This window comes from Buteo buteo, chromosome 9 (assembly GCF_964188355.1).
Source record: "Buteo buteo chromosome 9, bButBut1.hap1.1, whole genome shotgun sequence".
NCBI classification, from domain to species: domain Eukaryota; kingdom Metazoa; phylum Chordata; class Aves; order Accipitriformes; family Accipitridae; genus Buteo; species Buteo buteo.
Genome location: NC_134179.1, coordinates 41162618 through 41178341, shown reverse-complemented (window position 1 = coordinate 41178341; position 15724 = coordinate 41162618). Strand labels below are relative to the sequence as shown.

The 15724-nt window shown below is 41.2% G+C and overlaps 1 protein-coding gene across 1 annotated transcript in view; it reads right to left on the bottom strand.

The window, feature by feature from the left end:
- The window catches only part of MYO1D (myosin ID), a 161987-nt gene that overhangs the window by 53474 nt on the left and 92789 nt on the right, over positions 1-15724 (bottom strand). The window contains exons 20-21 of the mRNA XM_075036200.1: positions 11552-11665; positions 6202-6356 (exon numbers count right to left, since the gene is read on the bottom strand). Coding sequence (XP_074892301.1) covers positions 6202-6356; positions 11552-11665 — 269 coding nt within the window. The remainder of the gene's footprint in view (positions 1-6201; positions 6357-11551; positions 11666-15724) is intronic.

Genomic DNA, 15724 nt, shown 5'->3' with positions numbered 1-15724 from the left:
CACTGGCACGGCTGAATCAGAACTAAACACGGGTTAGTTGGCAGTGGTGACAAAGGACAAATCGTATTAAATAGCAATTTAGAAGCAGTTTGTTTCCAGCCTGCTTTTTCGAAGCAGCGCTCAACTCCTTTTGATCTTGTCTAGTCTACAAGAAATCACCAGCATCGATGGAAACTTCCAGTTAAAGAGTACTCATCACCGGCCCGGCTGCTGGCGCTGCTGACACCCATTGTCAGTTAATGGATAATTTTCATAGCATTCACAAAGCTTAAGTGACAGATTAATTTGATACCAGCGGTTGTAACACCCTTCCTTTGTGTGGAGGCTTTCTGTCTTAGGAGATAGTTATTTCCTTGGAGTAAGGTCGCTTTGTGAGCAGCACACCACCACACTCGTGTTTCCAAATACCAGTTTGGGCTCCTCTTTCTTTCTTTGTCCCGAAAAAACCAGAGTATGAATCCCCATCGTCTCCTCGAGATTGTTGCTGACTACAGGGAAGATGCTTCTGTTTTAACTTGCATGTAAATCTATTAGTCTCAGCAGTTAATTAAGGTTTCTACAAGACAAAGGTGAACAGCTTTAAAAGAAAGGAACAATTTTAAACTGATTAAAATCAGCACAGTTTTGATATGAAAGAGCATCTTTATGACAAATTGAAATGTTTTTAACCTCTTGCATGATACCTGGGCCTGAGCTGGAAGGTCCGTTTCTTCATATCAGTGGAAAAAATTCAAATAAAAAATATTGAGTTGATTTTAATCAAACTGGGCTCTCCTACTTAATGATTTGTGTTCCAGACTGTGCTCATAACTGAGCTGAGGATTTTCTCCTAAACAAGAAAAATAAAATCATGTTGAAGCTCCTCTGTCCTTTTTTTACAGACAGCTTCAAAAATGTGCAAAATGCTTGTCCTCACCCTCGCACAATGAATTGAAAATGTGTATTTACAGACTGTTTCTTTCCATCTATCTGACAAACATCTCCGCATTCATACTACTAACAAAAATCACCCAGTAGGCAGCAGTCTCGGAGCTTAACCTTAAACACCACTATTTAGATAATGGCAAATTTTAAAATCTTTCTCTTAAACGTGTTTTCAGGAAGCTTTGTTTGCCACGACATGAACTGTTGCAAAGAGCAAAAACACAGAAAGCCATTTGTGCGTTCTTCTATTTGTACCAAATATATTTTATCTCCCAAAATTGCCTGCAATTTTGGTTAGGTTTTATTCTGACACTCGATTTATGTCATTCAGGGGGATTAGGAGCATACTACACTCATCCAAAGTTTTAAGCAATTCTAGTGAAACTAGTATTTATGGCTAAAGCTTTGAATACCAGGAAAGCAGCCAGAAGTGCACTTTTATTCCCAAAGAAAGGCTCTCCTGAATGCCCTAAAGTGGTCTCCCCTAGGCTGGGCAAGCCCCAGCCCCAAGCTCAGCTTTGGTCTCTCCTATGTCCACAGCAAGGGGTGAGCAGCCTCCGCTCCCCCAATGCAACGCAACGCTGCTTCATCCTCTTCCAGGCTCCCCAGTCTGCTTAGACTGTGAACTCTTTGGACCAGGATCTGTTTGTTTATAGTATTTAGCATAATAAAGCTTTAATCCCAGATATAGCCCCAGTGTGCCACTGCACTGCTGATGGCAGGCAAAGAAAGGTGCGTTTTGAAAGGATGTACTTCCCCATGCAAATCTTGCTTAATACGGAAGCCTGGGCAAACTGCGCACCTTACAGCAAACGTGTTTCTATTTCAGTTTGTTTTGAAAGGCTGATGGCCCAGATTTTCGCCCCAATTTTTTTTACGTATATGTATATATACGTATATACATATACTCTCCACATTTTTACATATACGCATATATAAATATACACACATATATTTTCTCCAATTTTTACATATATGCATGTATAAATATATGTGTATACATATATTTTACCAATTTTTACATATATATGTATAAATTATACACACACACTCACATTCCTGTATTACATACAGATGATACACGTGCACATGACACTACGTCTAATAACCAAACCTCTCCACTTCCACAATCAAATAAATTGCTGCCATCTCGGCTAATGTAATGAAATGCACGGATGGAGCAAAATTACAATACTAAGGCATGTAAAAGGGAAAGCCAAGGAACGTAATCTTCCTAAAGACAGCTTCATGCCCAGCCAAAGAGAGTCCTGCATGGGCTAAGAACAGGGTAGCAGGCTTTAATGGAGCCTACAGCCCATAGTATTAGTTTGAGATCCATTTTTACAAATTATTGCTTGGTCAATAGCATAGCAGTGCCAATGCAACTGGCTCTAAGGCATGCCAGTTTAAGAACCCAGAACTAAAGAAAATTAATCTAGTGCACACTAATGATTAAAATTGGCTGACAGGTCTCAAAGCGCAATAGAAAATACAAAATTATCCTTAGGCAAGTGATTTTCTGCTGGAGTTCTGCAGGGATTGCTTTTTACCGTTCTTTTAATTCCCCCTTCCCTTCAGCAATCCTGGAAGAAAACCAGCGACTGTGGTTGCAGACAATATAGGGATTAGGATAACAGAAAGCATCGAAGAGAGCAGGACACTGATACACGTTGATCTGAACTGCGTGGGTAAGTCAGACAGAAAATACCATGTGTGTTTTAACACAGACAAAAAAAAACCCCACCTCTTTAAGTTAGGGTGTGCTGCAGAATGGAGCACAGCTCTGAAGTACATCCAGAAAGAGTCCTCAGTACATCGGACTGATCAGTTGAGACATATTCTAGAGGCTTAAGGACCATGAAGCAATGTGGGTGTAAAAGATGGAAAGGATAAGTTCTTTCCTGGCTGGTAATCCTCCCCTTTTATGTCCACCCTCACTCCTCCAAGAGCTCCTCAGGTCCCTTTCTCCTAAGCATGGGCTCCAACACTTGAAGGGACACTGTGGACACATCCACAGCCTCCAAGAGCTGTTTCCCCTGCACTGCAAGCAAGTACTTTGGCAAGCCAACGACGAGAGCAACGTGCTACCCTCGTCACTTCAGAGCATCTTTTCTTCCTGCCAAGCAGCCCCATGATTCAGATTTCATATGCTTGCTCCTACAAGGGACTACCCAACACGCTGAGCTGCTAGAGGATTTTTCCAGCTATTTCATGCACTCTGCTTAATCACAGCTCTTCTCACCTGGCAGGTACAAGGGCTCTGAGACAGCCACAGCCGGAGAACAGCAAGGAAAAAACCCAGGCAAACTCAAGTTCACAGACACGTCTACACACTGCTCTGCAGGCAGTACTGTGGCCACTACGTGAGCATCTCAGCCAGCCTTCCCATCGTTTCTGTTGGGAATTCAGTTACCTAAATCATTGCATTGTTAAAAAAAAAATCTAGCTGATATATTAAAAGTACGACTCAAACATCTGTTAACTCGACTAAATACAACTCACTATCTTAACCAACAGAGTTGCTACTCCAAATAGAAGCATCATGTTAATTTTATGCTACATAAATGCTAATTTGTGACACACCTTGAAAGTAAGAAAACTCCTACTAGGAATAATTTTTAAAATATGCAGTTTCAGGTAGATTTTCATGGGCAAAGGGGAAAGATGTGAACTCAGGCAATATGTTCCCAAACTTGAAGTCTTTATGCCTAAGAACAGGAACAGTGTAACTTCTCCAGAAGCAGCTGCCAGAATACAGCATCTAAAGGCATTACCTCTAAACTTTTTCTGAAACGTCTAAACTATTTCTTGCTGAAAATTTCCAAATTTCCCAACGCAAGATGTGTCAACACTGAAGTTCCCAGTTAAAAAAGTTTGGAAAAATAAAAACTGAAACAAAGCATCTGAATTAAAAGGTTTAGGCATCCTCAGCACAGACGTCACCACCAGCCTCCTCCTCATCTTTCCTACACACTAATACAGAACGGCATAGAATTTTACATGATTTTATTACACAAGTAGTTAAAGTATCATTACCTAGTATGCTACATATAACCAAGGGTAGCTGTGCAACCTTACTCTTGCTAAAATCTCATTTCAGGGGTTTCAGGACTGGTATCGAGGTGGCTGGAAATGACTTTGTATGTTCAGAGAGGACTTTAAGTGAGCCGCCCCCCTGCAACCCAAGAAAGCTGCTCCCCACGTTCCAGGTGAGCACAGCTCTGAAGTCCCATTAGAGGGTCACCCGGCGATTGAACTTTCAGGCTCAAGATTTTACTGCTGGATCCACTTTCTTTTCACAGCAACCACCTTCTGACAGGCAGGACAGAGAAACTTGACACTTGCCATGAGGCACACAGTGACTTTCAGCTAATCCTGTTTAATGAGGCATTCCCCAAAGTGCCTCTCAAGCAAGGGGTCAGCTAATCCCATTCACTGACAGGATTTTTTTACTCTTAGAAAATGGAAAGTGGCTGAAAACAAGAATATTTCCTTTTATTTTGATTTACAGATAGTGCTTTGAAGAGGGAAACCATGACATTTGGAAAATTAAACGTGAGCTGTTCCTGTCCATTATTGTTAAACCAGTAACTTTTATTAGATGTTGGAGAAAAACGGGCTTTTAGATAGGCTCTCCCATTTAACCAGCTATGCTGAGATTTGTCATTTAAAGCACTAAAAAAATGCTAATACTGTTTTAAGTGAGGATTAAACAGCACTTAAGAGCATTTAACTGCCATCCTTCTACAGACAGTGATTAGATAAAAACTAATCATTTTTAAAGATAAAAATGCCATTGTTAAAATCAGTATAAGAAATTGAAAATCAATAGTTTTTACCCTTTTAAGAAAGGCACAATATTTTAGACCAATGGCCACACAGCATACTTTCTTAAAATGAAGAACATGTGCCTCCCGCTCAGCTATACCGGATACGTGACAAAAAGGCTGGGTGCTTTGTAGTAACGTCCGAGCAAAAGGAACAGGAAGCCAGGTCAGTCTGAACACTGAACATATGGGATCTGGAGAGTAATCAATGGTTTCACAGCTCTCCCCAATATTAGAGACTCATTAAGGCACTGAGAAACATCAGCTATCTGAAGAAGATGCCACCTGTGTTCAAACCACGCCAGACATGAAAGAACTCCAGCTACTTCACAGGATGCCCGAAATGAAGTGTGTTGCTTTACAATAACCATAATCTCCTGAGCCTTCAAGAGTAGCCACCTTTGAAATTAAACTATATTTAGGTAAATGCAAAAACAGTGAATGTTTTCGATTGCTTTTCAGCACTGAATTTCTCAAAACAAGTTATGCCGATGCTGAGAATTCATTTCAAATGAACTTAGCACCTACCTCCAGCAGTACAGACAGCAGTGAACTTTACACTGTAGTGGTGAGAAGTGGCTAAACCAGCACACTCTTCTTGAATTAATGAAAAAAATGACCTAACATAACCTAAATTCACTCCCATTGTCCTGCCACTTGTAACTCTCTATGAGTATTTATCTATAAAGACTCCTTTCCGTGGGTCATAAATGGAGCATGATATTGTGAACGGCAAAAGCCAATGCTGCATGTGATGCTGATCAACATCAGTCCTCAAGAGAATCGGTTCTAGAGGAGCAAGGGAACAACTCTGAAGGTCTGTTCACTCCACACACCGTTTCTCTACAGAGTTACTTTTATGCGATTGCCTGCAATGCCCTACTCACTGCTGTGATGCTTGTCTGGACAGTCCCAAACTTGCTCTATGGTATAAAAGTGATTATTGCTCGTTCAGCTCAATGCAAGATAACCACTCAAGTGTTCATTTAACCAATAAAACATCTTTTGCACATTGATTTACAAGAGACAATTTTCAGGAAACAGAGATGACATTTTACTGCTCAAGCAATAAATCATCTACTGATACTGGAGGCAGGGAGAGCAATGTGAGAGATGAATAGCTGTATCTTAATTTTACATATTAAGAGTTTGACTGTAAGAAGCGTTAAGGAGACATTGTGACACACTCAAAATGCATCTTCAGTGATATTTGTCCCCAAACACCTATGATCTAACAAACACATACAGGGAAGGTAGAAGGGGCAAACAAAGTGTGGTAGCTAAAAAGCATGTTCCAAAAATGCAAGGAAAAAATGTTGCTCTGCTATCCTCATAGTACAGTGAAGTAACACAGATAAAGCTCAAGACTGGCATCGAAATGACTTCAGGGGAAGTTTCTGATTTGGCACGCTAGACTGAGTTTTCAACAAAATCCATCCCCAAGACTGACCTCTTGAAGTGGTTTGCCAGGACTCCCACCAGCTCTCCAATCCTGCTGTCATTAGAAGGCTCTTTACTGAAGAGACAAACAATGAGATCCTTGTTGTCTTTCGTGTGGAAGACCACGAGCTGGTCCTTTCCATTGGAGACACTCAATCCTATCAACTGTGAAGAGAAAGCAAGAACAATATTATATAATATTACATACGTTGATGTATCTTTGCTACTCGCCAGGCTAGTTCTTTCCTCTCCAAGATGCCACATTCATTCTCAACATCTACCTCTACCACAGAGCTCAGGGCAACGGCAGTGTGCAGGTCCTCAGTACTCCTGCCACAAGCTGAAAAAGTCAAGGTGAAACACCAGTGGTTTTTTGGAAGTCAACAGTCTCAAAGGTGCGAGGAAATTTTACCATCTAGACCGGGTTCACTCTCAGCAACTCTTGCCAGAGGCAGCAGGGTCCCGTGTTACTGTAGTGTCCTTCTGCCTATCCAGCACCATGAGTGCACCCACCAAAGAGTGCACCAGGTGGATTTCTAACAGCCAAAGCTTTCTTTCCCCAAAACCTCACACTGAATGATACTGCATGGTTCATTGGCAGAGCCACAAGCCTGCTTTTTTTTTTTCTTTTCAAAGGAAACCAACAATCATCATGAGTTTGGCCAACAACCAACTTCAAATTCACATACGCAGTGCTGGGAATGCAATGATATCCAGATAACGTAAGAATGAAGTTTACTGAAAGCCTAAACATCTTGATGAAAAATATAAGTCACAAACCCCGCAAAGCCATGATGATTCCAGTATTTAGGCATGGATTAAGGTCTTGCTGTTCTGACAAAATAAAAAGGTGTGGGGTTTTGGTTTGGTGGTTTTTTTGTTTTGTTTCTTTGCCTATCAAGTAACTGCTATCTGGCACATTAAAAGCTTTGTCCTCATCATCTCACAAAGCAAAACCAGGAAATTTTTTAGGAGTGGCAATCTGGGTACATAGGCTATTCAGATGAATATTAGAAAAAATAAAAAATTAATCTCTGCTGGGGAAACAAAATGTAAGGATGGCAAAAGAAACATCAAGAGGCAAGTACATTTAACAAACTGGTGCTAAAAAAATAAAATAAAAAAAAGAGACAGAAAGGCAAAAGAATGATGAGTACAGAGAGAGAATACAACAGACCTTCCCTGTCCACTAATGGACTACACGACTCCTTTGAGTAATCCAGAGATTTGCATAGAGAAGCCACATTCTCCTCAAAGTGAGAAGCACCAATATACCATTTTGTGGAAACGAAAGTCTCATTATTCCCTTCTTAAAGAAAAAAAAGCCTTCTGTGTAACCCCGCTGCCTGTGTTGGAAAGGATATTAGCACAAATCAAGCTGGAGACTACTCACTTCTTTCAGAAGCATGAATCATATTCAGAAACAGTCTGGATCCGTATGTTTGGTTTAGCAGTCACAACGTATTACTTCCAAGAAACCTGTTCCAGCTCTGGATGTCTAACACATACCAGACAGCAGCATCGTCCCAGAAAAACACACCACAACCAGCATGCAGCAGTGCAGTGTATGCCCTATTTTCTGGATAAAACACTACTCAAGTTTAGAATCACTAATATTTTGTTGGCTTATTATCACAGTACAACAGTCTGCCTGAACTGCCGATATTTCAAGCATTGAGCAGAGAGCTCCTGCTACCAGTTGCATAATATACCCAACACAGGTGGAGTTTATTCTCTACTGTTCACACTATTTTGAGGTTATGAAATACTTTAAAAACAAGCTACACTTCATGCACAGACATTAACAGATGCCTGGGTTTATAGTGTCCCTTAAAATTAATTTGCATGCTTAAATAACATCCTGTGAGCACAATAGCACCACAGGGACTACTGCCATCAAGGTTTTAAATGTGCACTGAGTGTGAAAGTTGAACAAGTTGAAATCTCTGGATTTGAAAAGCCTATTTAAACATTAATTATTCAACAGAAGCTTGTTAGAAGTCCAAGAGCCCTTCAAAATTTTCCTATTTCACCCCTCCCCGTAAGACTATCTGAACAAATAAATATAACACAAAAGAAACAATTTCAGAGAAGGTGCTTATCTCAGTATTTCCAAACACTAATATCAGCTCTGCTTAAAGATCAGGAAAAAAATTTCAGCATCCACAGAACATCTTTTATTGTATTCAGCACTGTACTGGGAAAGGTAGTTGCAAGATCCTTTCTGCTGCTCAGTAGCTTTTTAATTCCTTTCTGCCATTATCTGTTTATTTTCTCTCCAGGTAAGAACAAAAAGATAATTGTATATTGGTACTTATGAGGCAACTGCCAGAATGCCTGCACACAGAAAATCCCCTAAAGTAGCATCTCAATCCAGCAAAATAGTCAGGGTAGTGAAAGGAAAGTTATTGCTTTGTCATCATTTGCACAAAATTACAGATTCCTCACACAGGACACAAAATAACAGAATGCAGAGCCTGGGACCCGAGCAGGCATGCATTACAGGCTATACTGAAACCATTTACATGTAAACATAGTTAAAGGAGATGGGGAACTGTAGTGCAATTTCTTCAGCCGAAAACAAGTTTATGGTCATAACAGACATCAGCTGACTGTCTCCAATGAGATTTCCATGGAAACACCATCCCTAAGGATGTTGCCATGTTGATAGGGTGCTTTCAAAATGCTGACAGCGAGCAGCACAGCTAACAGGCAGACAAATTTCAACTGGGTTCACCTTTAGATATTGGAAGGGCAATCCATCTTCGCCAGTGAACACACATCCTTCTAGTAGGACATATGTGGTACACCGATATACATCAAGACTGGTGTAATTATTATCCATTTGCTTCTCAAAAATCTTTGTATCAGTTCAAACAATTGTTCTTTCCCCGAAAGGGAAGGAATCTCTGTATCCCTAATTGGCTACTTACAGCACCTCCCTATACACTATGAAAGGGTTTCCACACAAGAAGGGATCAGGCACGCAGAAAAATGAGAGAGAGATGCAAGGCAGCTCAAGAGGTGAAAGACAATGCATATTCAGACAATTTAGTAACAAATATAAAACATAACTACAAAAGGAAAAAACAACTGCATTACAGCATTAACCATTAGCAGGAGTTCAATTTACAAAATCCTGGCAAAAGAAATACGAATATTTCATGTCCTGTATACGAACCAAATAAATTTCCAAACTCTCTACTCCTCTCCCCTCTTCCTGCAGCACAGAGAGGGGTCAGCAGTAAATCAACAGGATCAGTGAGCATGCCCTGGAACCACCATGCAATCCCAGTGTGTATGTGCAGATTTTCTACTGTTCCCCAGGAACACAGTGCAGGAGAAGTAAGTAAAAGGAGAGGCTGTGGCCAACAGAGCAGAAATTTAGCACTACAGCATCTACCAAAGATAGCTTTCATCAAATTTCCACTCTGGAATATTATTCTGACACCTGTATGAGTCAGCGAAGGGTCTTTTGGACCCTTTCCTCCTGTGCAAAGTACTCCAGGACCTCTTCATAGTTGCTCAGGTCAAGGAAACTGTTCAGTCAGGAAGCCTTGTGGTAGGTTGCTAAAAGGAATAATTGCAGATCTATAATAAATCTAAATAAAGGTGATTTATATCTACAGAAATTTAAGTATTCTAAGAGCAAGAGACCTATATGCACAGACCATTAACTGTTTTGCTGCTAGAGGAAATGCAAAGCAGACAGCCAACATACAGCCTGTGCTACAGCACTCTGTAAGAATGGATATTCTATTTTAGATGTCCGTGTTTTGTGAAAAAACACATACACATCACATTTTGTGAAAAAAAATAACTACTAACATTTCTATGTAACAGATATTCTATAGACAACCTACAAATTGTATCCAACTTGCTTGCCCCCCTTTAATGTTTAAGGCATTAAGAATTTCAGAGGAAAACATTCAGATACCAACAGGGACCTGGTCTTGTGCTGTTATGTAAATGTAAAAGCTCCACCTTTAAACCCATCAGGCACACAGGTAAAGCAGACATTTTTCTAAAACTGTGATAAATACAGATTTACCTATAATTACTAATGTAGTAAGTGAATTGCAGTGGCCTAGCCATTTTCTGTAAGGTAAGAGTGCAGAAAACTAGTAGTGAGAAATTGTGATGGACAAAATTCCACCTCGTCCACCTGAGTTCACCTTGATACTTCACAAAAAAAACACCTGTCCAGGAAAAACACTCTGCGTAGCCTCTATGTATTTGAACAAGTTGGTTTGCACAAGGAAGAGTCAGCCATTTAGCAGCGTAATCTGCTGACAATTTCATTTTGCACAATTAAGAGATAATGTCAGTAGAACAGAACATCAGCTGAGGAAAATGACCTGCAGCTGCTAACTCCCTGGCAGTAATGTCTTTTCAAAACAAGAGACACTGCCATGGAGACATTGCTTTGTACAGTGAATAACGAATCGGGGTACGAGCATGTTACTCCACACACATGCTGCCATGGGTGGTCGGTGCACAGCTTAGGTGGATGACCAGCAAGGAGGTTAGAAGAGGACCTATAAAACCAATGTTACAGATGCAGTGTGAGCTAATCATTCACTCCACATTTGCAGATTAGATTTTACCGTTACCCTAATCCCATCTCTGCTCTTTTAGCAATATGGGGCCACCAGATTTATTATTTCTCCAAATGCAAACATCCCAACAAATTTGTGTGCGACATTTCCAAGCACCCCAGCCAGGTTCTGTAGGTTTAAGATAACCATAGTAGTGTTACCTCAGGCTGAGTCAAAAAACCAAGCAGTTGAATCCACACTCCAGGATGCTGAAGAGCTAAAATGAGGCCTTCCCCCATCCCCCTTCCTACCAGTGATAATCTGCTGCTTTGTCACTGGCAGCTAAACTCTGCTACCCCGAAGGCGAGATACCTCACTATAATTCTGAATTTAGCTTTGATAAGATTTACATTAAAAATGAACAAAAAAAAAAAAAAATTTCAAACACGACATGAAGGATCAAACAAACCCCCAGAGACACAGAAATTGTGTCATAAGCTGCTGTGAAATGCTAACCCCCTTATGGGGCCAGGATCTTGCAGCGCACAGCAAATAAAAAAACAAATAGAAGAAAGAGCAGAAGAGAGTGTGATAAGCAGTTTGGGTTTTAGCTTTTATTTTATGTGCTGAAATTAAAAGCTAATGTGATGCATCAGTGTTGTAGATAATTGCTCTATAACTGTTTTAAAGACATTAAATATATTAAAAACGGTAAACCAAGGTCTTTTTCCACTTTATGGATATGAAAATGGAGCTAAACAGTAGATGCACTGCCCATGACTAAGAGAGCCCGAGATGAGATTCCCCAGTCCCTGCACTTACATTATAGAGGGGGATGGTCTTCATCACTTTGTACTGCTTCATAGGGTCCATCTTATAAAGGTGTCGATCAGTAATGAAGATTGCTCTGTCCTCCACCTTATTGAAGCGATTGACCTGTAAAGAAGCAAATTTTCAGTCCCACTAATTACTGCAAGAACATGCAGAATAACACCGCAGCAGGAAATATCCAAAACTCACACAGCTCTTAAACAGGTTTTCTTCACAGATCTTGAAACAGTGAAAAGGGAAGATGGATCCCATAATCCCATTTTACAAATAGAGAAACACAGAGTCTTGGAGAACCAACATTCCCAGAGTTATCCAGCATGGCTGGGGCAACCTGGGAAAGTCTACGGCCTCAATCAAATAAAGGAAGATGCTTTCCCCTAGCAACGTTCAACCTGCATCCCTGTCCGCTGGCAGACACCAAGCCCAGGCAGATGGCTGTTGTTACTACATTATACATGTGCCTTTTTCACCCCAAAAGCGTCATGCAGAATACCTGCCCTGCAGAGCCAAACAGGGTGCCACCAGGGTCTGTGACAGTCCAGACCCGAGGCATTTGAAAGTAGCTGCTTTGGCCCATCCTGAATTCAAGCAGGTCCCATTTCCCTCTTTTAAAACATCTGTGCCTTCGATGTAGCTAAGCAACTTGCCCAAGAAGTGGAAAATGTGGACAACATTCCTTCCCCTGCCCATCAGTGGATGTGTTAACTGAGTATGGGCACGCTCCACTGGTTTTGCTGAAGTTGTGCCACTCTGCAAGAAGGAAGAAGAGACTGAAGGGGCCAGACGGAGCCCAGGAGAGCCAAGCCTGTACACAGGGACCTAGGCAGCCAGGTGGTGGGAGGAAGGCAAGGTTATTTCTTGGCAAGCAGAATACCCAAGCTGGAGTGCCCTCAGGCTGCAAGGGGTATTGAACACAACCCTCTCCCTTCCTAAGTAAGAGAAGCAAAGCAAGAGCACAACCAGTCTCGTCTAAAGGCTCACTGCCATTGAGAACAACATCCTGTTGCCCCTTCCAGGAGGTCCTAACCCCATAACCTGAGCTAGCTCTGGTGCTCATCAGCCCTACCAATTCACTAACCTGACAAAAATCTGCCCTTTTTGTGAACTTAGCAAGGGAAGGGCACAACGAGCATCTGAGCCACTGCAAGGGAAAGAGGGTGAGGCTCTGGGTCGTGATAAACAGGGGAAGAAAACAGGACAGCTCTGTTCAGCAGCAGCAAGCTGTGAGGTCAGTTCAGCCACCCCAGACCCGTACTGCGAGTACAGCAGATTTTTCTATAGAGGTGGACATCACTCAACCCATATTTTAACCTGACTTTGTGTTCTGTTAAAGACATGTTATTCAAGGCAAAGATGTCTAAGGATCACCAGTGGGCTCAAGCTCCTCAGAAGAAATTCTTTAAACAGGAGCTCACTGCCCAGCTATGCTGTCTAGGGCTATTCTGGGAACACAAAGAGCAGAGCTACAGCATCCGGCAAACTTCTAGACCGAACAAGAAAGCACCCAGAGGCATCTGTGCACCGCTAAGGTTAACTGACCACAGAGTGAGATTTTTAGTTGATTTGTTTTTTGTTTGTACCATTCTCAGGTTATTTTGAATCTGGACTCTGGTCTCCTGACTCCCAGTCCACTTCTATAAGGTACTTACTACTACAAAAATTATAGTGCACTTCAAACAACTTTAATACTTGCTTCCAAAAAGAGGCAAAGGTGTTTTAATCTTCAAATGACTGTACCCTCTGAAAAAGGTAGGGTACAGAGGAGATGGAGCTAGGTTTCTCGGAGAAGTACAGCAAAAGGACAAGAGGCAATGGGCAGAAGTTGCAGCAGCAGAAAGTCCAACTGGACATAAGGGAAAAAAATCTCCCCAAGAGGGTGGCAGCCCTGGAACAAGGCTCAGAGAGGCTGTCTAACCTTCATCCTCAGCGATTTTCAAAACTCAGCTGACTGAGGGCCTGAGCAGCCTCATCTAACTCTGAAGTTAGCCCTGCTCAGAGCAGGAGGTTGGACCACAGACCTCCAGAGGTCCCTTCCCACCTAAATCATTCTGTGATTTCATCAGCCCATATGGTACCAAGAAAATAGACTTCACGGTATCTGAAATATTCTGACATTTTCTAGTAGTTCAGCAAACACAGCTTAGTGTCACCATTGGGAAACATTAATATCTTAATATCTTAATGTTGCCACTGGGCTTTACAGTTGTAAATTTAAGACCAATTACAGAGACACACTATAATTCAGTGAAGAACCATTAGTTGCCTGCTGAGGCAAACCACTATATTATCACCTGTAATCTCACTGGCAGTCAACAGCAGCAGAAGAGATTATCTGTATATATATATGTCCCAACCCTCATGGAATAATCTTAGGCATACTCAAGAAGTTGCTTCACTTCAATTTGAACTCAAAATACTACCCACCTGGGATATTGCTTGCATAACCAGGCACTCAGTATATGGGGAAAGTAAGCTCCACCTTGTAGTGTATTTATGGGGTTTTTGTGTGGATCAACCCTAAAACTTGTTTGTTTTTTTTTTTTAAAATACCAATTATACATAAAAGTTCTGATAAGGTAAAAATTAAGTGGGAAAGACAGCAATATGTGAACCCCCCAGCAAGTACCACTGAAAACAGCCAAGTGCACAGCCCCACATCCCAGTATTTTGTTGCAGCTTATACATCCAGTTTCTATGTAGTAAGATCAATGGAAGAACAGATTATTTAAGCACCAGCTAATGATGCAAACTAATGACATGGCCCAGCAGCAGGCCATGTATAGTGGTCATATAATTATATAATTTCTCTTAATTCTAGGTATTCTGATGTTCTGAATTCGTGTCTATTTTTGGCCACCAATTATGTCTCCAGCAACAGCATCCCTCCAGTACCTGACAAATTAAATCACCAGAACTGCTGTCAAATGCCACACAAGCACCTCTGGAAAATTATTGTAAAATTATGCAACTGTTTATTAAAAATGTACTCATTCAAAGGATACAAGATACTAAATGTTATACCTTCACAACAACATCTGATCTGGGCAAGATCCAGGAAGACTGAAGCTAATAAACCACTACTCTACACCTTATGGAATTAGTGTGATTGTTTACAAAAACAGAAGTGGGAGGATCATGTTATGCCAGGAAACAAAATTATAATCTCTCCAGAGAAGTGTTTTATACCCTGGGATCATGCCTTTGTTCATATCTCCTTTCTAAACACAGCTCATCTCAATTCCCCCCATCCCATCACAACTCATTACAAATATTCTTCTAGGCTGCTGGTAACGTTAGGCTCCAGCAAGTGGGGTTTTGACAGAGGAAACACACGTCTCACTAACATTACAATTAATTTGTTGAGGAAATACTACAGCAAAGGAGAACATCTGATGCCATCTAGGCTTTCAGGTGTCCCAAGAGGCCGGGTACTAAATAGTCACAAGGCAAGATGCAAAGTTTTGACAAAAGTACGCGAGAAAGTAGGACACAAAGTAGAAATTATTTTTCACTAAGGCAAAGCTGCAGTCATCGGTGTATCACAGTCACAGAGATATTTATTAATCAACTGAGAAGGGTAGACAAGGGTGAGACGTGATGAGGCGGATGAACATAAATAGGATTTTCCTAGGTGAAGTCAGGAGACGACTGGAGAACTTAAATATTCTCAGTCAATAGGCAGCAGACTAACAAAGTTCAGAGCAGATAAAGGCAAAAAATGCAAATTGAAGAGCTATATGACAGCTTTAAATTAACAGCACCAACTCAGAAAAAGTAACTGAAAATGATTTTAGACAGCTCTGGATAGATCTTGGCACAAACACACAAGGCAGCTGAAAATAAGCAAGGCGTTAGCATGCGGTAAAGACTACCATGGGGAATAATGTCCTGGGTGCCATAGTCTCACTTGGAATAGTGTGTGAAGCACTGGGATGGTGAACGTGAAGGAGAATCTAATGGTTCAGAGAAGGTAAAGAAAATGATTGAGGGCCTGGAAAATCTCACAGCAGGAGATGCTGAATAACTGGGATTATTTTAAGAAGCAGATGAATGGGAGGGAAAAAAAAAAAAAGGCTATGAAACACTGAATGGCCCGGAGAAAGTAGGTTAGGAGTGTCTGGTGCTACACATTGAGTTGTTTGAGCAGAGTAGCACAGGCTCCTC